The 25,637-nt window shown below is 44.2% G+C and overlaps 1 protein-coding gene across 1 annotated transcript in view; it reads left to right on the top strand.

Annotated features, from left to right (window-relative positions):
- The window catches only part of SPOCK1 (SPARC (osteonectin), cwcv and kazal like domains proteoglycan 1), a 545,125-nt gene that overhangs the window by 401,273 nt on the left and 118,215 nt on the right, over positions 1–25,637 (top strand). Inside the window, exon 5 of the mRNA XM_007172191.2 lies at positions 7,014–7,140. Within this exon, the coding sequence (XP_007172253.1) occupies positions 7,014–7,140 (127 nt within the window). The remainder of the gene's footprint in view (positions 1–7,013; positions 7,141–25,637) is intronic.

Genomic DNA, 25,637 nt, shown 5'->3' with positions numbered 1-25,637 from the left:
TTGGTATAATGACTCAAATAATCCTAACAATGGAGGAATTATAGCCTCATTTTACAGGACAGATTATTTCAGTGGTTAACATGTTTTCGTTCCAATTAACATTCATTATTTTGTCTCTGGTTCAAAATAGCCACCATATCAACTCTCTGGGTATCTTCCATCCTTGTTTCAGAAGCAATTAGTTCTGATTTTGCAAACAAATTCAATCTTGGTTTTCAATGGGCAGTTTGACATTAACATGAAGGTAAAATGCAGTAATGCTGGCTGCCAGCAAACAGGGACTGTGATTAATGGAAAGGGTTGGTTCCTGGGTGGGTTCTCCAGGCCTCTGAGCTGACAGGTCTGCCGTAGAGATTTGATGAAAGAACAAAGACAGGACAGAGAAGAAGGGCCTGGGACTGGTTATGTAGGCCTCTGTTTTTTCCTTCCATTAAATGGAATAATGGCAGCATCTACTGCCAGGGTGGTGTTGTTGGCGAGGAGTCAGGGAGATGTGTTCAGGGCGTTTAGACTGGAGTGGAGCAGTCACAGAAAAGAACTGGAGTGCTGCTGCTACTGTTTGTGACCTGGAATTGCTTTTCTCTTTTACCAGCTGTTCATATGCAGAGTAAAACAGTTCTGTCAAAAGTTATGCAAGCACGTTAGAATGCACAGTGTATTAAATAAAATGAAGGGGCATTCTTCAATAACTGAAGAAAGGACTTCCCTGGTGGCGCAGTGGTTAAGAATCCGCCTGCCAAGGCAGGGGACATGGGTTCGAGCCCTGGGCCGGGAAGATCCCACATGCGGCGTAGCAACTAAGCCCATGCGCCACAGCTACTGAGCCCACAAGCCACAACTACTGAAGCCTGTGTGCCTGGGGCCTGTGCTCCACAACAAGAGAAGCCACCGCAATGAGAAGCCCGGGCAACGCAACGAAGACCCAAAGCAGCCAAAAATAAATAAATAAATAATTTAAAAAAATTTTTTTGAAAAAAATGTCAGCAGTTCTATACAGCTGCAGCCCCTACCCCACTGCATCATTCAAATATTTTGATACACTTTGTTGAATTTCATCCTGTGGGATTGATATCAGGAAATTTACACCTGCATGTATATTGATTGCTGGTAAAAAGTTCTCTAGAAGTCTTTGTTCTGACACTTTTACTGTGGGCCCTGATTATGGCCCTACTCTGCCCATGGTCATGTGAAATACTGGGTCACAACTCCTGTCATCAAAGACTCCCTTGCTTGTCATCTGGGGAAGTGGCAGGACTTGGGACTTGCCTTGATTGGTGAGGGTAGGGATCTCTGAGTGAAGAGTGGCAGGGTCCAGTGGGAAGCAAGAGCAGGACATGCTGACGTGTGGACTTGTAGGTTAAGGTTGACTTTTCCAGGAACTAGGACAGGAAAGGGCAGTCATGATCTGGTCTGTCTTGCCTGCAGCTATTGCCGTCTTATAAGAATGTGGTCGTCATCCACTGTGCTGCCAGTGGTGAGTTGCTCTTGTAAACAAAATGAATAGTAATAAATGTATTTGCATAGTGTACCTTATAGAAATCCTCTGAGTGGTGTTCCAAAAAGTAGTTTTAGAACAAGTATCAACATGTGATTCTGTGCAGTGCTGTTAACTTGCTAGAAGATCCAAATAACACATTACTTGAATACCACCCAATCATGTTTGCTGGCAATTTCTAGTATTTGAATTTTCACTTTAAGCTACATTTCTTTATAAATACTACTAAACTTAATATTTCCTATTTGTTTTAAAAAAACACATAAATATAGTATTGAGAAGAAGACAGAAAAACTTATTATTTTAGCAATTCTCCAGAGTTCTTGAGAATTCTCATTTCTCGTTCCCGGGTTTGAAAATTACTCTCAGTTGGGAATTTGGAAGCTCTGTCTCGGAGGTCCTCCCCCAGCTTTGGAGACAATCTCCCTTCAAGAGGATGGGGGTCCCTCAGCCCTCAGAAGCACAGGAGAGTCCTCCCTACCCACTTTTCTGCTGTCTTCAGACATTTTTGCTAATTGTTTTTTGCAAGTCTGAATTAGGATTTCTTAGTCGGTCAAATTCTTACTGCTTAAACAACATGCGATTTTTGTCTTCTGGTTAGTGCTAATAATTTCCAGAAATAAAAGGAGAAAGTTCTAAAAGTCCAAATTAATAAATTCACTTATTTCACTGAGCACACCCATGTGTCAAGGGTCAACCATGTTTCCAAGCACCAGGAGCACAAATTTGATTAAGACACAGTCACTGCCCTTGAGGAGTGTACAGTCTATTGAGGAAGACAGAAACAAAATGAACTGCTTAGTGCTGTGGTGACTGTCACAGTTGGGTCTGAACAAGGTGTGTGTTGGGACAAATAATGTCATGGTTAATTCTGCTTGGGGTAGGGCTCCCAGGGGGAGGAGAAACTTCATGGAAAGCAGTCGATTTGCAGCTTAGACAAGGGGCAGATATTTGCTCCGTAGGTAGAAAGCGTTTACCAAGTCAATACAGACTTGAGTTTGCGTGGCACATGTAAGGGGCTGCTATGGCTGGCTGGAGGTAGAATCAGTAGGACCTGAGTGATGGGGAGAAGTGGTGAGGGCAGGGAAGGGAGGTGTCCAGGATGGGCTCCAAGGCTTTTAGCTTGGGTGTATGCCAGGTCCTATCTGAATCATAGTAGCGTCTTAACATTTGGTCCAGTCAATCAAGGTGCTTGCTTGGTGACCAGTGGGGGAGACTGAGCAGAAGTGATCACAGGGCCATGCTGGGCTGAGAATGCTGCCTGCCTGCCTGTGGAAGGGCCCCCGGAGACTTCCTGGGGGAGGGGATTTTTGAACTGGGCCTTGAAGGAGGCCTTATGAGGCAGAGAGGGTTGGAGGGGAGAAATGTGGGTGAATGAAGGTGTTTCAGATCTGGGAAAAGCTCACACGATGGCACAGGGTACAGAGCCCTTTGGTGGCCTCTGGGAAGTAGCAAAGGGTGGCTGGAGAAAAAATATTTGGCATTGGTGGTCAGTGTGTGTGCATGGGGTGTGTGTGTGTGCATGATGTATGTGTGTATGCACGTGCATAGGTGTGAGTGTGCATGGGGGTGTGTGTACATGGGGTATGTGTGTATGTGCATGCATAGGTATGTGTGTGTATACATGGATGTGTGTATGGCGGGGAGGTTGGAGAGGGAAGCAGACAGACAGTGACCGAGTGAAGACAGGCTCAGTCAGTTTAACAGCAAAACTAGGAGTTCAGACGATGCCCTAGGAGGTGGGGAGAAGATGGAGAATTAAAGCATGGGAGTCGCGTCACCAGATTTGGACTTAAGAATCATCACTCTGCTTCAAAAACATACATGCTGGGAATTTTGGTAAACTTAAAAAAAAAGGATCAAGAATAAGGAACTCAGCGAAAGAGAGTAAGCAATGCCGGTGATCTTCCGATTGTCTTTCTTCTCTCCCTCTTGTCGGTTGGGATGTTCTGTGCCGCGCTGTGTGTAGGGTAGGAGGCGTGGCTGCCCCCAGCAGCAGCCAGGCTGGGATGGAGTTAGGGCTCTGTGGCCAAAGGGAAGGCTGGCAGGACCTGCCTCCTGGACTAAATTGCTTGTGTCGCCCCAGTTGATGAATGTCTCTGACATTGGGAATAGCAATCCCATCAAGACACCTTCATCGGATTTCACTCTTCATTGACTCAAGAAGTGAAATATCTTAGAGCCAGAAAGCTTAGTCCCTTGCCTTGACTGGGTTGGTTATTTTTTATGGTTTGCTCTGAATTGTGGGGATTGAAATACACACACAATAACCAGGGAAGTTATGCCTCCTTGGGCTCACATATACTTACTTGTACATTACTTTGTGTAATTTGGCCTCTGGACAGAGACTATAGGTTTGGGTGCCGTCTCCGCTAGGGTCCTAGTCGGGTAAGGAACACCTGGGTTTGCCTGGATATAATAAGTATGTTTGTCTCATTAGAAATGGGAAAACTCAGAATGGCTTGGCCTTTGTACCTCTAGTCCCCAAGGCATCCCAGGAGAAGTCAGACGTGGTTCCTCCTGGGCATAATCCGTGACCACCTGGCATCAGGTATGAGAGAGAGCTTTCTCCACTGCAGGTGCAGAGTCAAGGACAGTGCTTCACGGGGATTTTATTTATAAAACTGAGCCCTGATGGTGAAAATATAGATGCCAAAATAGGGGAATTAAAATGGTCCTAGAGCAATGCAGTCATTTTCAGGATGACTTCAACCTGACAGATGTATATGGAGGAACTTGGCCATATTTCTTTGTGACACTGGGCAGTTCACTTCTGCTATGTGTGTCCAATTCCTCATTTATAAAATAAAGTTCTTAGACTAGATTCATTTTAAGGTATTTTCTGGCTCAGATAGTCTGTGATTTTGTGATTAACTGCTAGTAACCGCTGCAGTGGTCAGCACGCAGGGTACCACCCACTCACCCAATAAGGATATATCGAGCATCCTCGATGCATCAGGCCCACTAGGAAGCACTGGCCAGCTTCACCTCTTTGCCTCCCCTTAACGCGCTTGATAGTGACGTTCAGGTCCAGAGACAGGGATAACCCGCCACTAGCTGGTGATTAATAGGTCGTTCTATCTTTTCCTCAAAGCCAGTGGCTCAGTGTTCACTTCTCCCTTGTCTGCCTTTGGCTGAGCCCCTTCAGGCTTCCTTCCTCTGGGGCATCACTGCACACGGTTATGTCTGCTCCAGCAAAGCAGCCCACTGTTTGGACTTTATTGCCGCTTTCTGGGAACTCAAAACAAGAATTGCTTCAGTTGTGGCAACGCACGCTGGGGACTGACCCAGGAGAAGGGCTGCCAGACACCAGAACTGCTGCCTGTATTTGCTGATTCATTATCAGCATCAGACAGTCTGCTCTGCGAATGATGATAAATGTGTGGTGTTCTTCTGAAGGAATCACGTCCTCTGAGATTAACCCTGTGCCGGCAGCCGGCTTGTCCGCTGCGTGGCGTCCCATCCCCTACGATCCCCTTTTCAGGAGTCCAGGACACACCTTGAAAGAAGAAAGTGTGTTTGGTTAAGGATAATAGGAGACCTCATGTCCATGTGATTTAGAAATGCAAACAGTAGGTGTTTTTATTCCAGACAGAGAGGCAGGGACAAGGTGGGTAGCTGCTCTGGAAGCGGGGAGGCGTTGGAGACAGGAGCCCCAGTGACAAACATGCAGGTGCCCCAGCAAATTTTCAGGCTGCTCATCTAGGTGGGACTGAGATGGGTTGAAGAAGAGTCATCCCTGGACACACTACAGCTATGTGAATGTTACCACGCACCTAGACACCCGTTGTCTCCATCACTGTGGGCAAGGCTCTTCCCCAGCTTGGCTTTAGTTGCTTCTGTTAGGAAAATGAGTCACCTGGACCAGGCCATCTCCAAGTGCCCTCGTAGGACTTCCTCTACCAGTTCATTGGTCCGACAGGCTCAGCCCTACAACCCGTCCAGTCTGGGATCCCTGATGGCTCCAAGTGTTGTGCTGTGGGTACGTGGTCCTCCTCTCGATGTCAGCCTCCAAGGCAGTTCCCCAAACAGACCTTCCTCCTCTCACTGCCTCCCCCAAATCGCTGGGGCAGGTTTGAAGTAGGATAAGAACCAAGTTGGTGGGTGCCGTTTCTTTCTCACTTTCCTTCATTTGGAAGAGGATAGGTTATGTCAGATGCCAAACCCCAATTCCCGAGGAGCTGGAGATCCATTCCACACCTGGCAGAAAAGATGTCCTCCTTGGGGCCCATGAGTTGTGGGGAGTTCAGCACCGTTCCAAACCTAGGGCTTTAAAATTAAGTCATATTTCTATGGCAACAGTACTTTCATTCCCTATACCTCCATCTATTGGGGCAAATAATAATGATAACAGCAGACACCAATTTTGTTGCTTCCTATTTTCCAGGCATTATACTGAGTCGTTTACATACATCAGCTCATTTCAAACCTCATACCATCCCCTTGAAGGAGATACTATTCCCAGCCCCACCCCCAACGCCCATTTTACAGATAAGGAAACTGAGATTTACAGCATGAAATATCCTGCTGCAATCACACTGTAAGAGGCAGAGCTGACTTTTGAACCTGTGTTTTCTGACTCTAGCGCCCGAATAAGCACCTCACAGGACTGCCAGAGCAAAGCACTTCAAGGGCACAGTGCCCGCCTGATTGATGGGCAGCTCACACTCACTTGTCCTCCACCCAGAACTCGCCCCTCAGCTGGGAGAGTGGCTCCCAGTGGTTTGCTGGAAAAGCAGCCTCAACTAAGAGAGAAAGGGAGGCCGTAACTGCAGGCCTTTATTTCGGTGGTTTATGATATGGTGATGGGGTTCCTTCCGTCGACATAAGCCATCCTAATAGCACCATTTATCATTATGACAAAGGTCAGGATAGGGGGAGACTGGAGCTGGAATGAAAGAGCAGAATTATGATGATTTTAGCAGTTGAAAGTGACATCACCTCAGAACCGCGCTATTGAATGGCAAATTGAAAGCCGGACTGAAATTGCTTTAAAACGTATCCCGAGATGGTTTTCCACAGCTGTGATAAAGTCATTTGGTTGTGTTTGGAGATGCATTTCTATCTAGACTGTTCTCTGAGTTGTCTCTGCACCCTCCCACTCGGAGGCTGCTGGTCGGCCCCGGAGGCGTCTGAGGCTCTGGGTGCTGTTTGGGGGCACCTGCGATCTGCCACACCCCAGATGGGGCGCTGGGGAAGCTGACGGAGTCATTCTCTCATTGTCTTTTTAGTGTGTTGTGAATGTCTCTTCATGTCAATAAGTCATGTGTTTACAGCATTTTTAATGGCCACATTGCTTTCCTCCATCCATCTGGTGGGTTGAACCTAGGCTTTTGGAACTGTCTCCTGCCCCCTGTGAGCAGGTTGGAACAAATGGGGGTGCTGGCCGGGGGCCTTCAGGATGTGCCTGGCTATTTGACCAGCCTTTATTTATTTGGCCTGTATCCAGGTAACCTGGAGGAAAGACCATGGAGACCAGAGCTTCAGTTACTTTATGCCCTCTTTTTTTCATCCTCAGGCAAAAGAAGGGGAATGTAGCCCACAGACACTGGGTTGGACCTTCGAATTTGGTCAAGTGCAAGCCCTGTCCCACGGCACAGTCAGCCATGGTCTGCGGCTCCGACGGCCACACCTATACGTCCAAGGTCGGTCTTCTTCGTTCTCTTTTTTGTCATCAAAAAGTACTCTGTGTCTGTTTGTTCTGACAAGGCTCTCTGGGCCAAAACTGGGGCCTGTGAATCTCGGTGGACTTTGGGGCTTGGCCTTGAGAAGCTGCCACATGAACAGACTCTTTGGCCTAAGAGACAAGATAAAAGCGTTCTCTCCTATGTAACTGGAGTGATCAAGGGCTTAGGGGAAGGGTGATTCTGAGAGTGGTGTGTGATCCTGAAGTGAATCTAGGCCAGCTTCCTGGAGGAGGTGAGGAAGTAAGCTGTTCCAAAGCTCAGCTGATGGGGAGCAAAGATGTGAGGGAGGCCCCGGATGCCTGCCTTACAGACAGCGTGGTGATAGGGAGGTGTATGATGTCGGCACACGTTTAAGCTGCATTTATTGTGTATCTAGAATGTATCCAGCACGACACCAGGTCCTGGGGCTAGAGGGGCTGCTGTTCCTTTCTCTGGGGACTTCAGGGCTTACAGTCTAATGCGGTGGGGGGGCAGGGTTGCTAGTATGGTGACAGGTCATTTTAACTCAAACCAGTGAAGAGAAAATGGTTTCATAGAAAAAGGGACTAGGCATAAAGTGGGTCTCTTTATTCTTACTGGAGCAAGGAGGAGAAGTTTCACAGAGGAGGAGCATTTCATCTAGGCTCTAATAAAAGGAATTGCAGGCAGGGAAGCAGGGATCACCAGGGTGGAGGAAGGAGGTGACCATTTGTTCTTGGAACTCCAGGCAGTGTCCTTGGGCTAAGGTTGTCCATTTGTGTTTGGGAATGGGTACATTTCGGTGGGAAAATGAACGAAAGAAACCACAGAATCGACAGGGGTTTGCTTATTCTCTCATTCAACAAATATAAATCAGCACGCGCTCCCACACCCTTAGTGCTAGGCGTGAAGAGTTGTGCGTGCGTGTCTGAGACAGGGTGGGGGGCAAGGAGTGGGGCTCTGACTCTCCCACCCCCTCCAGCCAGAGCTGCACTGCTTTTATCTCTCTTCTTGTTTTCTCTGTAGGGATCATTTGCAGAAGGGAGTCTGGGGCTGATAAGAGTTGTAACTGGTGACTCCCTGTCACTTGTTGCCTTGTGGTCCTTGGGCTTGGGCCTTTACGCCGGTCCCACCTCTGTCCCTCCCCCACTGCACACATAGCTTCTGTTCTCTGCGATCCCCTCACCATCCTGACCTTTACAGCATGGAGACTGCATAGGCCTGGGGGTCCCTCACTGCCTGCTGTCCTCAGAAGCTCATCAGGATTATTACAAGTAATAATGATAATCATGTATTATTATTCACCAAAAGAGTGAGTCATGTACTTTTATTCACTGAAAGTAGATGTTTATTCTCTCGGATTTTCACAGTTTTCTAACCAAAGGGAATATATGTAACAAAACGGGAAGCCAGAAGGTTCATCTAGCTTGCACCCAGACCCGTGTAAGCTGCTTTAGGATATCAGTATCATAATTACTGCTTGGTAGTTCCTTTGTTCTTTCAACAGGTATCACTAGAGCCCTTCTTATGCACCAGGCTCTGTGCCAGGTGCTGGGGAAACTTATGATAGAGTGGAAATTAGAAAGTTGGCTCTTCTTCACGGCCAGAGTCAGTAAGCCACACCTCTCCAACGTCAGACCTGCCATGCGAATTACAGCTTCTCTGTCCAGGGTCACAGCCGCAACGTCCTGGCTCAGTAGCTCAGCCCAGCTTGGCTGAGTGCGCCTACCATCCCCGCTTCGCGTCTCTCCCTGACCCCAAAGGAACCACAGGCTTGCTTCTAACACCCTGCGCCGTCTGGACTAGTGCATTTATAATAGCATTGATGACTCAGATCCGCCCCCCACTCCCCGAAGGCAGATCAGGCCATCATTGTCTTTCACCTAAAGCCCAGCTTCTAGGTATGTGAACAATTGCCTGGAGATTCTGTTAAAATGCAGATTATGACAGAGCAGGTCTGATGTGGTGCCTGAGATTCTGCATTTCTGACAAGTTCCCAGGTGACGTCCACGCTGCTGGTCCACGGACCACACTTTGAGTAGTGAGGACTTTGGTTTCTATAGACACCTCCTATTGGGACTCCTTACCTCCAGTCTGCCTTTCCCCGGCCCCCCAAATCCATTTCCACATGACGTAAGAGGTGAGGGTAATTCTGCAATAAAAGTCTGTTTGTACGTCTCCCCCACTTAAAATGTATGGATAGCTCTCCTCTTGCGGTCGCAACTAAGCTGAGACCCTTCGCCGTCAACAGCAAAGCCCTCCAGGGTCTGTCTCCGTAATCACCTACTCTAGACAGATCCTTCATTCGTTTGTCCAGCAACTATCTCTTGGACACTTGTCATTGTTTCTAGGCACTGTGCAGAGCATGGAAGGGCAGTGGGGAGCCAGACCGACGCCATCCCTGCTCACTTGGAGGTTACACTCTGGTAGGGGAGACAGACAGAAATAACTGACCACACAAATCAATAGGTAACTTCAAATTTTGGTAACTGGTACCCAGGAAATACATGTGGTGCTCTGAAAGAGAGACAGAGTGCTTATAGCTTCAAATGCCAGCTCCCCCTGACCCCCGAGCTACAAGGAGCAGTCGTAACCTGTCAGATGTGGCTTGAGATGCTGTCAGCTGCCCAGGGAATGTCTCTGCAAATGTTTGCTGGTCAGGGCCCCCCCTGCAGTTTGAGCAGGAAAGCTGGCTTTTTGTGTTAGAGAAGGTTGCCTGCTGAGAAGGCCTTTCTGAGGAGGTGTCCTTTAAACTCTGAGAGGGGGCATTGGTAGAATGTTCTAGATAGAGGAAATAGCATAGGCCAAGGCTCTAAGGCAGGACGATGAGTTTGAAGAGCTAAGAGGATGCCCTATTGGTGGCTGTGACAGTGAGGGGAGAGGCACAGGGAATGAGGAGGAGAGGGCGGATGTGAGGACAGTCCAAGAGGAGACTTTCAGCCAAAGCTTGGAAAGTGAGCAGGTGGTCAGGCAATGCCAGGCTTGCAGGACGCTTGCTACTGTAAGTGCCTTCTTGCCCATGTCTGCCTTAAGTGGCAGGCTTAAGAGCGTGTGTGGTTCTAGAGGTAGAAACAATGCCTGTCTACCTTCACCAGGCACAGGACACACAGTGGGTGCTCGGTATCAAGGATAAGAGAGAAGAGCCACTGAGGACCCCAGCGGGGAAGGAATGGTGAGGTTCCAGTCTGTGCAGCCCTTCCGGGATTCGAATGAAGGGGTTGCCGAGAGCTTAGTGAGTGAGAGAAATAAGCCATCCCCAGCCTGGGCCAAGTTGCTTAGCTAAACACCCAGCCTGGAGCCCCGGCAGAGAGAGGCTCTTTGCAATGATTCTGTCTTTGTGAAGATCAGTTTGTGCTGTTCAGTTATTCCCTCCAGCTCTGGAGTGAACTGTCTGATCCTGGAGCCTGCGATTAGAGACGAGCCATGAAAGGTCAGTGAGTGATCAGGGCTGTTGGGCAAGTGGCACGTTGCACATCAAACTCCAGCAGCAACCTGCCCGCTCGCCTCTGTCTCTCGTTCGCAGAAGGAGCTTCAAATGCCAGCTGCCCATGACCCCTGAGCTACAAGGAGCAGTCGTAACCTGTCAGCTGTGGCTTGAAATGCTGTCAGCCGCCCAGGGAATGCCTCTGCAAATGTTTGCTGGTCAGGGCCCCCCTGCAGTTTGAGCAGGAAAGTTGGCCTTTTGGGTTAGAGAAGGTTGCCTGCTTACAGGTTGTTTAAGAGGCAGGACCAGGATTTGGAAGGCTCCTTTGCAATGATTTTTCAACAGAGGAATGGCTTCCAGATACTGCTGGGCAGAGCCCCAAAGCCTGCCCCAGCCTGCTATTCCTCTAGTGCCCTTGAATTCCTGCACCTGCCTCAGTCCTGAGTTTCCCAGACCTGGTCAGCTGTCTTTTCTTGGAGCAAGAGAAGAGACCTGATGCCTTCTTATCAGAACTTGTAGTGCCTTTCTCCCCATCCTCCATGTGGGGTAGACTGAGGCCCAAAGAGTCAAGGGCAGTGGCAGAATTTGACACTCAGAGTCTCTTGCCTGGATATCTGTGATCACCTGCTTCCAGTTAAAACAAAGGGGAGAGGCTGGTGGAGGGGCAGCAGTGCAGTGGAAAATGGTGTGGGTGTTGGTTTTTGACATTAATCTCCTAGTTTTCTATCCACTTCCAGAAAGTTGGCATTCTCTTTTTCCTAAAGAAATGAATCAAATGACTCATGCTGAAGGCATGCGTTGACTGCTCAAGACCTCTGAAGCCAAGACCAATTCTAAACCCTCGTGGTGTGCAATGAGACTTCCTTCCAAGGGGGATATTTCAGACTGGTCGGGTTCAGTATTGGAGTGATTTAGCTATTGCCCCTAAACATATGGCCACTTCTTTACTGAGGTTCAAGAACACATGTTAGTCTCACAGGCAAAGCTGTCACAGGACTACCAGTAGATGGGCAGTTAATAGAGTGAATGAGTTAACTGTTAGTGAACAAGTGACTTCCCATTCCCTGGAGTTATGGCCTTTATTGGGTCATTGGGGTCAAGAAACAAAGGACAGATGAGACCAGGATGCATGTACAACTGGAAGTGATTTGATGTCATAAATCACATTCACAAAAATCAGTTTTGGCAAAAATATATTGCAGCCCAGTCCCGTCATCATCAAGGAAACCTGTAATAAATAATCCCAGTCCTCCAGGGGAAGTGTTCACCCTTTCACAGATGGATCTGAGGTCTGTGGGGAGCACTGACAGGAGAAGGGGGAGGAAGGAGCGTGGGTATCAGCTCTGTCCTTGATGCCCGGTGTTTGTCTTCGGGTTCCATCAAACAAGCTTGCTTTCTGCTTCTGGGCCCTGAACAAGCAGAAGCTCCTAGGATGGGGGTGGGGATGCATTTAGAAGCCTCTGTCTGTAGCAGGGCTCTTCCAGTGTCCTGCCACCAGGGACACCACTCAGACCTCTGTGACTCCCCAGGTCAAAGATAAAACCCGCAAGAATGCACAGCATCTTGAGATGAAGGGATAGAAGATGTTACATGGCAATAAATGACTTTGTATTCAGACTCTACAAAGCATAACTCACAAAAGATAAGGAACAGAAAACTCCCCGCTGGGAATAGGCAAGTGGAGGCCAGCACCGCAGCTGGTTTGAGAATGTGGTAGAGACCCTGCCCCTCGATGTGGCTTCTAGGTAGTAAGGATCACCCTTATCATTTAACTTGCCCTGATGTCACATTCTCCTGGCCAGGAAAACTGAAGGAGTCCAGAAATTCAGCAAGTGTTTATTGAATTCTTTCTTACTCTGTGTCACGCATTGTGCTAAATACTGGGGATATGACGGAAGACGAAGCCCCGGTTTTCACGGAACTTACAAGGAAGGTAGACAGATTACAAAGCAGTGTCCTTTCATTAAAATAGGTGTTCAGATAAGGGATGTTCGGGGTGCTGCAGGACCCAGAACAGGGCCTCCTCAGCCAGTCTGGAGGTGTGACTAGTCTTCTTAGAGGAAGTGATGGTTCATTGAGATCTCAAGGCTGGAAAGAGTCGCCTGGAGTACAAAAGGAGGTGGAAGGTATAGAGAGTTCATTCATCAGAGGAAAGAGGAGGCTGAAGAGATGAAACAAAGCACAGACCCTCTTGAAGAAACCGGTGAATGTGTCAGTATGGCAGAGTCGCATGGGGATTGGGGACAGGGGTTAACTAGACACAGAAATGAGGCTAGAAAAGTGTCAGGGGCCACTTTTCCAGGGCCTTGAAGGCCAAATGAGAGGGGTTGCACTTTACCCTAAGAACACTGGGGGTCTTATTAAGGACTTTGATTTTTTCACTGGCTGCAGGATGGGAGCGGTTGGGCAAGCCTGGAAGCCTGGACTTGTATTGTGGTTGCAGAGATGGATGGGAAGCAGTCTGAAGAGGCATTCAGGAAGTCATAGCTGGACTTGGTGACTGTCTCAATTTCAAATACAGAGAGTCATTTTAGTTGAGCTCAGCAGAAGGACATCTTCACCATCTGGATCCCAATGGGACTTGCGGTTGCTCTTGCCAGCAGCTTTGTGGCCTCAGCCTAAACCAGAGGGACCCCGTCGTTTGTGAGTGCCTTTCCTTTCTCTGCTGTTATCCCCGTAGAAAGATGAAGGCTCCTGGGGTCCTGGCTGCCAGTTTCTAATTTTGCCTGTAAGAAGGGAAGCAGCACTGTGGCTGATGGAATCTGGCCAGCCCAGGCTTCAGGTGGGCAATCTCAGCTTTCTCTCCCTTTGGAGGGGAGAGCGGTTTGGGAAAACTGTGAGCAGATCTGGAGTGGGGCTGGGGACCTGGAAACTCAGAAGGGAGCAGGAGTGCAGGTCTCCGCTGCTCCAGGTTCTGGCCCTGGTGAGTGTCTCCTGGCTGGGCCTCTTTTAATAGGACTGCGTTGACATCTCTCCCCCTGCACCCACCTGACCGGAGCTCAGACGTCAGGGCTGGGACTGCTCGTGTCCAGGCAGAAGCTGCACGGCCTGACCTCTGAGGGGAGGGCCCTTGGAGTGGCCCTGGGAGCCCTGTTCACCCTGCTAGCTGGCATCAGCCCGGCTGCTGGGAATGGACAAACAAGCCGGCAAACACCCGTCTGCTCTTCCCCTCCTCCCACGACGTTTAGTTCATTAACAGCTGTTAAACAATTAGCAAATGGCTCATTTCTGTCTAGATGCAGAAGAGAGATGCAGAGTTAAGAAGCGCTGTGAAGGAAGATGGTTCTCCTCTGTTCTGAGTGCGCACACGCGAGGGAGGGGGAGAGAGAGCTTGCCTTACAGCGTTGGCATTTCTTTCAACACGTTGTTGCTGCGGATTATATTATTTTCAGAGTCGTCTTAATAGTTTCGAACAATTGTTACCAAGTAAAGGTCATGTTTGAAGTTCTTGGCAAATGGAGACTCTGTTGGCCGGCATTTCCCACGAACAGGCTGTTCTGAGGGTCAGAGCCAATCCAGGGCATGGATTTGTTAAGCCTTCTCAAGACAGTGTCGAGCTCCGTATGTCTTAGTCTCCCCAGACTTTTATGGCCCTGCATCCATGACAGGCGTGGGTGCTTTTTATGTGCGGCTCCTCTTCTTTGCTTTTTGGCTGAGTCGAGGCTGTCGGTGTTTTCGGGGACATTTTTAGATAGCCCTGCCTCCATAGAACCTGCCGAGTGAGAATTGTCTTCACTTGCAAATGGCTCATTGGCAAGGGCCTCACTTCTGACTAAGCAGAAGAGAAGATGATTGGACACTGAGGTGGAAGGCTTGCATTTGCACATTTTGTGCATCAGGAAACTGGAGCCCGATGGCCATGGTCATGGCCCCAGGAACAAGAGGTGTAGCAGCAATTAGGCAAGACATTGGATACTGCCATCTGGGCAGCCCTGTGGAGGGCCAAGAAGTAGTAAGTACCCCGCCCCCATCCTGCATGCTCTCAGGTGGTAGTGGGGGAGAAAAAGGTCGGGCCGTGTGCCCATAGACCACACGGACACCAATGGTCTGATGCGGGAGTCGGGTCGTAGACTTCGCTATTTTGATTTTCTGTTGCTCAGAAAAAGCTAACACAAGAGGTGTTATGACTTTGGAGACATACTCAGTGGCATCTAACCAACTCTAAGCAAGTTTGTTTTATACATTAAACAGTTGGAGGTATGGGGACAAGTTCCCCATGGCAGATGCCCCAACTTTGCTTTTCCCCCTGAGGCCTTGTTCATTTTCATTGTCCTCTCTTCAGTCTGTGGTAGCCAAACATCACTGGATAATGGAAAGCTAGTGTTCATAGTAAGAAGACCCTCAACTATTAGTTTAAATAGAGTTCTTGCCCTTGTTTGGTTGTCGTCCCCTTTTCTCTTTCACAGGGTTTTTGGAAGGAACAAGTATAAATGATATTTAAGATGTTTACTGTGTATTACTTCTGGCTGCTATAGCAAAAATTCAAATGGAACAGAGGCTTGAACAGGATACAGTTTTATTTCTGTCTCACGTAGACATTCTAAAGATAAGCAGCCTGGGGCTGATATGCTGCCTCCAGACTGTCAGTGACCAGCGTCCTTTATTTACCTTGTTGCTCTGTCATCCTGACAGTTGGAACTGTTGAGCTTCTGCCTCTTGGTCCAAGATGGCTGCTGTGCCCCAGCCGGTAGGAAGGGGGCGAGGGAGGAGGTACAGTCTGGAAGTCATGTGTCATTTCTACTCACATCCTACTGGCCACAGCTTAGTCACAGGGCTACGCAGAGCTGCAAGGGAGGCTGGGAAATGTGGGTTTATTGTGGGTAGCTCCGTATCCAGCTGAAATTTGAGAGTTGTGTTGTTATTAAGAAGGATAGAGTGAATAATGGAGTAATCTAGCCGTCTCTGCCATAGTAATATTTTAAATAATGATAGTGGCAATAACAAGAAAGCAAGAGTACTTCATTGTTGAACATGTATTAAGTACTGTGATATTGTACTAAGTGCCACAGAATTATTTTACTTCCTCTATTATTCCATCTAATTCTCACAATGAACCTTTGAGGTAGGGGCTATTAATAGTCTCAAAGAGGAGAAAACTGCAGCTGCAAAACTTTGTCCAAGATCAACACAGCTCTTAGCAGCAGAGTAGATATTGGAACCCTGGTCTGTCTGGTTCTCGAGTGACAGTCTTTACTTCTACGAGGGAAATGCCATCTGAAAAGTAATATAAAATACCAGCTGTATCATCAGGATGCTTTTGATTTCAAGTGACAGAAACAGAACTCAAACTTGGCTTCATCAAAAAATGAAGATTTACTGGCACAGAAGGCTAGAAAGTATACTGGGGTGGGCAGACCTCAGAGAAAGAAGGGGAAATTCAGTGTGGAAATTCTTTCTCATCTTTGTCCATCTCTGCTTGGCTTCATTCTGCCAAGAGGCTCTCTCCCCTTGGCAGGGAAGATGGATTTTGACAGCCCCTGATTCATTTGCTTCTAGCCTAGAAACTGCAAAGAAATTTGTCAGTATCTGTGTTTCAATCCCAGGGAAGGATTCCAATTGGCTGTTTTTGAATCATGTGCCCATCCTTTAATCAAATACTATGGTAACATGACCCTCTTTACCCCCACCCTTCACTATGATCAAGGGTAGTATTTTTTTACCAGAAGAAGAGGGAAAGAGTATTTACTGGACTGAATAAAAATTTTAAAGTAGTGTACTGCATAATCACCTTTTAAAATATCAAATATTATTAAGTATTTGTGTCATTAAAGCCTTCAGCTAAATGCCACTAGCTTTTGAGCCTGTAAGAATGTGTTAAGGTGTACTGTGTTTCTAGGAGTGGTAGGCAAAAAGGAGCATATAATACAGGTCCATACCAGACGTGTTAGTGATCTAGCTAAAGAGAAAGTTCATGCAAAATAAAGTAGATTCAGCACCACTTTAATTCAGAAATCTTTTAAACCATTTGGCCTAATGTTGTAATACTTCCTTCTAATCATGAGTCCTCAGTTCTATTAAGCATCATCTGTCCTCAGTTCTATTAAGCATTTCTTTCTTTTTGGAACATGCCAAGATGACACAGTCTTTTTGGCTCCCGAGGATAAACTTTCAGGTAAAATGGTTATTGTGACAGAAAGCACAGATATTCAAACACCGACCACGGTGAAATGCATCCTCAGAATTTACATGGTCTACGTCAACATGCAGATTAGTTATGAAGTTACAGCAGAAGGAAGCAATTCAACTAAGTATTTTACCACTTATTTCTATGTTGTATGCGCAAACATGTGCTTAACCAAGATTTGAAGAATAGGTTTTCATGTCTTCTTCTCAAATGCCCTGAGTAGAACGCCATGTAATTAGTTAGCACTTTTGTTAAAAACACGTTAGGAAGAATAACCTTCTTGTTGTCAGTGCTGTTGAATGCACAATTAAACCATCTGATAAAGCAATTACCTGAACACGATTATGCTTATCCTCACCTCACCAGGAGATGAAACGAAGGATTAGGAAAAAATTGCAAAGCACATGAGATCTCTGCCAACCAATCCTTTAGAAGAGAGAAGCGTCCCTGGCCAGAATAAATATACCCAGTGCTATAAATCTAATTAAATCATTACAAAAAACTTTAATGAAGTTCAGGTTCATGTTGCTTTTGTTTTTCTTAAACAAACAAACAAACAAAACATTCCCTGTTGGCATACTGCTCAAATGAGTACAGTCAGACTTATTCATGACATTTTCCAAGAGAACGTTTCGGGACTAGATATGGGTAATGCTCGTAGAAGCTGATCTCACTTTCTATGTCTTGGGCTAGGACCTGTATGTTATGTCAGAGAATGAGGGAATATTTAGCTGGGTTAGAATTTACCGTGAATTGATACCATAACTGCCTATTGAGAGATATGACTTAAATGATGCTCTCCCTTTTACCGTAGCAAGTTGGTGGTTTTTTCCCATTCTAAAACAAATGAAACATTTTTGCATCTTTATATACAATGCATGAGATAGAAATGCTTCATCCTTTGGCCAAGGGTGGCACCTTCCTGCGATGCTGGGTTCTGTCCAGTGAGATGCTCAGAACAGCAGACCTTCTGCAGCAGGGAAGACCCTGTGTCCAAAAGAACAGTTTTCCCCAAGTTCTTATCGAAAGACACTGGGGATTGCTTTGGGATGCAAACCTCCCCAAAGGCAGGCTATGCAGTGGCGGCCAGGCAAGAGATCAGATGACACCGGAACCCAGGGACCCTGACCAGATTGATCAGATGAAGCTCCTTTTAAGGGTTTATTTACTTTCTCCTCTCCTAGTAGAGAGACCAAAAGATGCTATTAGGTATAAGTGGGGTGGGACTCCCCAAAGGTGGTTCTGAGCAAGATCTGCTACATCTCTCATGTCTTCCACTGTTTCCTGCTGGGAGCTCTCCAGAACAGCCACCTGGCCCGTAGTAGTAGCACACCACCACATGACCCAATTCCCTGGCACCAAACCAAGCAAAATAGAGGTGGAGTAGAGAGGATTCATCAATCGTTTTTTTGAACTTTAATGCACGTAACGGGATAGAATGCATTGAGCCTCCCTTACCCATACCCACCTCTGCCAGAAACGGCGTAAACACCTTCCTGGGATTTCAACTCCAAGGCTCTGCCTAAGCACCATCTCCTCAGTGAAGCATCCTTGAGCTCTTGGTGCTAGGATAAGCCATTTCTTTCCTCTGAGCTACAACAGCACCATGTGCATAGTTCTGCTGGAGCATTCATTGTATCACACTAGAACTGTCTGTAGATAAGTGTGTATATCCATCCATATGGTGAGCTAGAAATCCTAAAAACTATGATGTAAAACTCCTAGATAAGATAAGCATCCTTTAAAATAGATGAGCTTGTCAGATGTAAGAGAAATCCCTGGTTGGGCGGTAGGGAGAAGGAAAACCAGAGTGGATACTGACCACTTCCCTTTGGGTGGGGAGGTAAAGGGCAGCTGATCTAACCAAGAGGTTTAGGGGTAACCGCTGCCTGCAGACTGGAGATAATGCCTTAAATGCTTACAAGGTGGGAAATTGCAGCTGAGACCCCACACATAAATCCAGAACTTTCAACATGCTTGCCCTGAGTTGAAGGGTGGGCTCGATTGTTTTTAAAAAATTAAATATACCTGTTAGTAAAGTGAGACAATAACACTTCTCGACTTCGGCCTGGGCTCTGGTTAGAGAGGGAAAAGATGACCTGCAAAACTTTTTAACAAAGAGCCTGCATTTATTCAGATAAGGCAACGGTGGTACACAAAACCTTTGATGGCTGATATAGGGCACAGATGTAAACCACTCAGAACAGGTAACTGCTGTTAAGGTGTCCTGTTGCTTACTGTGTGAATAGCAGCCCAAGTGTGTGGTTCCAGTTTACCCTCTTTGTGCTGGAAACCTGAATTGTAAATTGACTTAAAGTGGCCCTGGCTATGGGACGCTCAAGGGCTCCTGGAAGAAGCATGTGTAAGTCCTCTCTGGAGGGTGGAACCATCAACTCAGGCTTTACAGGATTCCCTCAAAATGCCAAACATAACTCATAATTCTTTAAAGCATAGAAGGAAATAAGCCACCATGAGCAAGAGGCAGCACAGATTAAAAAATAGCAGAATCAGACCCCCAAAAACTTTGAGAGATGGATTTTTCAGGTACAGAATGTGAAATCAGTTCAAATGTTTAAATAAAAATGGTGATTCAAAACTTAAGCAATGAATGATATGGTAGCAAAACATACCAGATCATTTTGAAACTTCTAAAAGTGAGAAATACAATCATTAAAAACACATTTAATTAGTTTATTTATTATTTTTTTCAAATATTTGGATTTTATTTCATGGTAGGCTCAAAGCAATTAACCTTGTGTATTTAGTAGAGTTTTCCAAGGTAATTTAATAACCTGTCTGAAGTCATAAGAAATTAATTTCCTCATGGTATTTTTTCACATGGTAATTCAGTACTTTTATAGATTATGTACCATATGAAGTTATTATAATATTACTGACTATATTCCCTGTGCTGTACATTACATCCCTATGACTTGTTTATTTATTTTATAACTGGGAGTTTATAATCCTTCTCATCTATTTCACCCATCCGTCTACCCACTTCCCCGCTGACAACCCCTAGTTTGTTCTCTGTACGTGTGAGTTTGTTTCTATTTTGTTATATTTGTTCATTTGTTTTGTTTTTTAGATTCCGCATATAAGTGAAAACGTAAAATATTTGTCTTTCTCTGACTTATTTCACTAAGCATAGTACCCTCTGCTTTCACTCGTGATGCTGCAAACGACAAGATTTCATTCTTTTTTATGGCTGAGTAATATTATTCCTCTGTGTGTGTGCGTGCATGTGTGTGTGTGTGTGTGTGTGTGTGTGTGTGTGAGAGAGAGAGAGAGGTCTTCTTTATCCATTCATCTATCAGTGGACACTTAGGTTCATTTATCTTTGCATAAATATCCAGGAGTGGAACGGCTGGATTGTACGGTAGTTCTATTTTTAATTTTTTGAGAAACCTCCATACTGTTTTCCATAGTGCCTGCACCAATTTACATTCCCACCAACAGGGCACCAGGGTTCCCTTTTCTCCACATCCTCACCAACACTTGTTATTTGTTTTCTTTTTGAAAGTAGCCATTGTGACAGGTGTGAGCGCTGTCTCCTTGTGGTTTTGATTTGCATTTCCCTGATAATTAGCGATGTTGAGCATCTTTTCATGTGCCTGTTGGCCATTTGTATGTCTTCTTTGGAAAAATGCCTATTCAGGTCCTCTGCCACTTTTTAATCAGATTTTTTTTTACTTGAGTTGTATGATCTCTTTATATATTTTGGATATTAACCCCTTACCAGACATAACATCTACAAATATCTTCTCCCGTTCAGTAGGTTACCTTTTTGCTTTGTTGATGGTTTCCTTCAATGTGCAAAAGCTTTTCAGTTTGATGTGGTCCTATTTGTTTATTTTTGCTTTTGTTGCACTCGACTGAGGAGACACATCCAAAAAAAAAAAAAAACTGCTAAAACCAATGTCAAAGAGCATACTGCCTATGTTTTCTTCTAGGAGTTTTATGGTTTCAGGTCTTAGTCCATTTTGAGTTTATTTTTTTATATGGTGTGAGAAAATGATCTGGTTTCATTCTTTTACATGTAGCTGGCTACTTTTCTCAACACCACTTATTAAAGTGACTGTCTTTTCCCCATTGTATATTCTTGCCTCCTTTGTCATAGATTAATTGACCATCAGTGCATGGGCTTATTTCTGGGCTCCCTATTCTGTTTCATTGATCTATGTGTCTATTTTTGTGCCATTACCATACTGTTTTTGATTACTGTAGCTTTGTAGTACAGTTTGAAAACAGAGACTGTGATACCACCAGCTTTGTTCTTCTTTCTCAAGATTGCTTTGGCTATTTGAGGTCTTTTGTGGTTCCATACAAATTTTAGGATTATTTCTGTTTCTGTGAAAAATGCCATTGGTATTTTGATAGAGGTTGCATTGAGTCTGTAGATTGCTTTGAGTAGTATGGACATTTTAACATGATTAGTTCTTCTAATCCATAAACATGGAATATATTTCATTTTACTTGTGTTGTCTTCCATTTCTTTCATCAGTGTCTTACAGTTTTCCAAGTACAGGTTTCACCTCCTTGGTTAAATTTATTCCTAGGTATTTTATTCTTTTTGATGCGATTGTAAATGGGATTGTTTTCTTGATTTCTTTTTCTGATAGTTCATTATTAGTGTATAGAAATACAACAGACTTCTGTATATTGATCTTGTATCCTGCAACTTTACTGAATTCATTTATTATTTCTAATAGTTTTTTGGTGTAGTCTTTAGGGATATATATATATGTATATACTATATATACATATATAGTATCATATATATACTTTAGGGATATACAATATGTATAGTATCATGTCATCTGCACATAGTGACAGTTTTATATCTTCCCCTCCAATCTGGATTCCTTTTATTTCTTTTTCTTGTCTGATTGCTGTGGCTGGGGCTATCAAAACAATGTTAAATAACAGTGGCGAGACAAGGCATCCTTGTATTGTTCCTAATCTTAGAGGAAAAGCTTTCAATTTTTCACTGTTGAGTATAATGTTAGCTGTGGATTTGTCATAAATGGCCTTTATTATGTTGAAGTATGTTCACTGTCTACCAACTTGAGAGTTTTTGTCATGAATAGATGTTGCATTTTGTCAAAAGCTTTTTCTGCATCCTTTGAGTTGATCATGTGATTTTTATCCTTCATTTTATTAATGTAGTGTATCACATTGGTTGATTTGTGGATGTTTAACCATTCTTGCATGCCTGGAATACATCCCACTTAATCATGATATGCGATCCTTTTAATGTATTGTTGAATTCAGTTTGCTAATATTTTGTTGAGGATTTTTGCTCTAACGTTCATCAGGAATACTGGTCTATAATTTAATCTTTTTGTCATGTCCTTCCCTGGTTTTGATGTCAGGGTAATGCTGGCCTCATAGGATGAGTCTGGAAGTGTTCCCTCTTCTTTAGTTACTTGAAATAGTTGGAGAAGAATAGATATTAACTCTTCTTTAAATGTTTGGTTGAATTAATCTATAAATCTGGTCCTGGACTTTTGTTTGTCAGAAATTTTTTGATTACTGATTCAGTTTCTTTACTAGTAGTTGCTCTGTGTAGATCTTCTATTTCTTCTTGATTCAGTCTTAGAAGATTGTATGTTTCTAGGAATTTATCCATTTCTCCTAAGTTTGCCAGTTTGTTGGCATATAATTGTTCATAGTATGCCCTTATGATTGTATTTCTGTGGTATCAGTTGTAACTTCTCTTTTATGTCTACTTTTATTTATTTTGGGCCCTCTTTTTTTCTTGATGAGTCTGGCTAAAGGTTTATCAATTTTTATTATCTTTAAAAGTACATTTTAGTGATGAAAACACACATGTAAACTCCTTCACTATGGGAACAAAACTAGGATTCCAGCTCCTTATTCTAAATTTTGCAATGAAAAAGTAATTAAATCCATACTGTTTCTGTACAAATCATATTTCAGGGTAACCCTAAAGCTCTATTCAATAAGGGAAAATTATTTACAGAAGGAGTATAGCTAATAAATGCAAAAGTAACACTAGAATTAGAAAATTGACATTTTCAGCCCCAAAAGATATAGCTGATGTAGGCAACAGCCAAGCACGGGTGAAACCATTAGACAAAGGTTGATGATGAACTTCACCCTATTACCACCTGAGTCATCGGATAAATCATAGAATCACTTCAGTGGGCAGCTGGCATTTTTTGTCCTCTGGTGTCATGTGGTGTCTTCTGGTGTCACAGTCATATGTGTGCTTCATAGGCATGTGAAGTATTTTTGCCAAAAAGAATTGAACCTAAATCTAGTCAACGCTACAGTGCTGACTTCCGTTAACAGAACGAGCAGGGGTTGAGGAATGTGTTAAAGGAGGCCACGCAGAGGCACACAGACAAATTCAGAATATGAGGTATGTTGGGAGTGTGTGGAAAAAATGGATCCAGTTTCTTCATGAAAAAAGGTGGAGTGGGAGACATGGCTACCAAATGTTTTGTGAACACTGGTTGAACCCAAAGTGAAAAAAGCCAACAAAAACTTTAAAAGAAAAAGATGTTTTGGGGACTTCAAGGGAAATTGATTATGGACTGAGAATTAGATGTGTCGATAGCATTGTAGTTGAATAAGGAAAACATACGTTTTTTTAAGAGATACATTGTGAAGAACATAGAGGATTTGCTTTAAGATAACTTAAGATAATTTAGGTAAGATCAAGCAAATGTGGCAAAATCTTGAAAATTATTGAACGGAGGTTATTGCCAACTGACAACAAATGCAAAATGTGAGAGTTGTGAGTTAAGTTTTATTTGGGGCAAAATGAAAACTATAAGCCTGGGAGACAGCCTCTCAGCACTGAGGAACTGCTCCAAAGAGGTAAGTGGGGGAAGTCAGTATATATGTGGGTTTGGTGAAGGAGGATACAGGCAATCAGGCACACATTTTGGCAGAAGGTTGCTTCTAGTCACAAGGAACAGATGTCCATTAGTGATTTTAGTACTTTTCTACATATGAGAAGATGCAAGAAATTGGACTCATACGATCTTCTGAAAATATCTAACTATCTAAAGGCCTGTTCTGCCAGTTTTTCCCAGAGCACAGAGGGCCTCATTCCTGATCTCCACCCTGAACCCCTTTCAGGGTGTGTTGAAAGTCAGCGACTGCAGTGGCTATTGACTTCATTCTTATAGAACCAGGTGGCGAGAGACAGTTTTTAGTTGGCATTATGGAGATTCATTGTACTAATTTCTCTACTTTGGCATATGTTCAAAATTTTTCCTAAATAAAAAAAAGTACACTCTTTGAGGGGAGAAATTACCTCCTGCTAATCTTATTATCTCCAGTGTTGAATGCTGAAAATGAACATGAGTGGAGGAAAGGAAATTATATTTGCAGGATGGTTTTAGGAAAAGCAAAAGTGATAAATTTGTAAAAGTATAAAAATACATACCTCATATACATAAATATAAAACCTAAAATTGTGTACTTCTAGGAAAAACATAGAAACATCTGTGTGACCTTGGATTAGGCAAATGTTTCTTAGATAAAAATCCAAAAGCATGAGGCATAAAATAAAAAAATGATACTTCAAAAAAAATTCTCCCTTTGAAGGTCACTGTGAAGAGAATGAAAAATGAAGCCACGGCCTAAGGACAACATATTTGAAAATCATGTATCCAATACAGGACTTGTGTCCAGAATATATATAGAACTCTCTAAATTCAATAAGTGAAGAAACAGCCCAATAACAGTGGGCAAAAGATTTGAGCAGGCATTTCACCAAAGAAGGTATACAGGTGGTAAATAAGTACATAAAAAAGATCAACATTATTTATCATTGAGAAAATACAGATTACAACCACAGTGAGATACCACTACATGAGAATGTTGAATATTAAAGAAACTGGTCATATGAAGTGTTGGCCATCAGGTGGAGAAACTGGAACTCTCATACACTGCTGGTGGGAGTGTAAAATGGGCAACCCACTTTTGGAAAACAGTTTGGAAGTTTCTTTAAAAAAAAAAAAACCTACCATATGATCTAGCCATTCTATTTCTGGATCTTTACGCAAGGAAAGGAAAGAATGTGTCCATAGGAATACTTGTTCATAAATGCTCATAGCGACTTTATTTGTAATAACCAAAAACTGCAAACAACCCACGTGTCTATCAAGCGAATGAATGAACAAATGTGCTTTATCCATTACAGTTGAATACTCCCCAGAAATAAAAAAGGATGAACTGCTAATGCATGTAACATCATGATGGAATATTAAAATAATTATGCTGCATGAAGGCCAGATAAATAATAGTGCATACTATTTGATGACATTGATATAAAACTTCAGAAAATTCATGCTAATCTGTAGTGTGAGAAAGCAGATCACTGGTTTCCTGTGGTGGGGGGTAAGAATAGGAGGGGCATGAAGAAACTTTGGGGGATGATAGATACGGTAATTATTTTGATTATAGTGGTGGTTTCTTAAGTGTGTGTATATTTTTATTGATCAAGTTGTACACTTTAATTATGTGTAGTTTACTGCAGGCCAACTATACCTCAATACAGCTGTTTAAACAGTTTTTCAAAAGATGATCAGACCTGTGGAGTGTGTCTCCAGATTAGCACATTCTTCCAAATACCCACATTCGTTTCCATGTTTCTCTTTTTTGACACTGGTAACCTCCATCATTCAGAAGCATCCCACTCTGTAGCCTCATCTAGGATGAGCAACGTCAGAAGACAGAGTTGACAGTTTTCAAAAATTTTTCTAGTGAAAACTCAAAAGATGAAAAAGATGCAGTTTACCCTGAACACCCAGTCACTTTGGATTCTTCCTTCTGGAGAATTCTCTGTCCTGGAAGTGTGTCCTGGATTTTTACATCCCTTTGGGTACAGAGCCCAGTTTTCATTTGTTGGCATTGCCCTGCTGCCCCTTCTTTGAGAAGCAGAGGTCTTGGGGGACTGAGCAGTGTTCA

This window comes from Balaenoptera acutorostrata, chromosome 2, assembly GCF_949987535.1.
Source record: "Balaenoptera acutorostrata chromosome 2, mBalAcu1.1, whole genome shotgun sequence".
Classification (NCBI taxonomy): domain Eukaryota; kingdom Metazoa; phylum Chordata; class Mammalia; order Artiodactyla; family Balaenopteridae; genus Balaenoptera; species Balaenoptera acutorostrata.
This window is presented reverse-complemented; position numbering and strand designations above follow the sequence as displayed.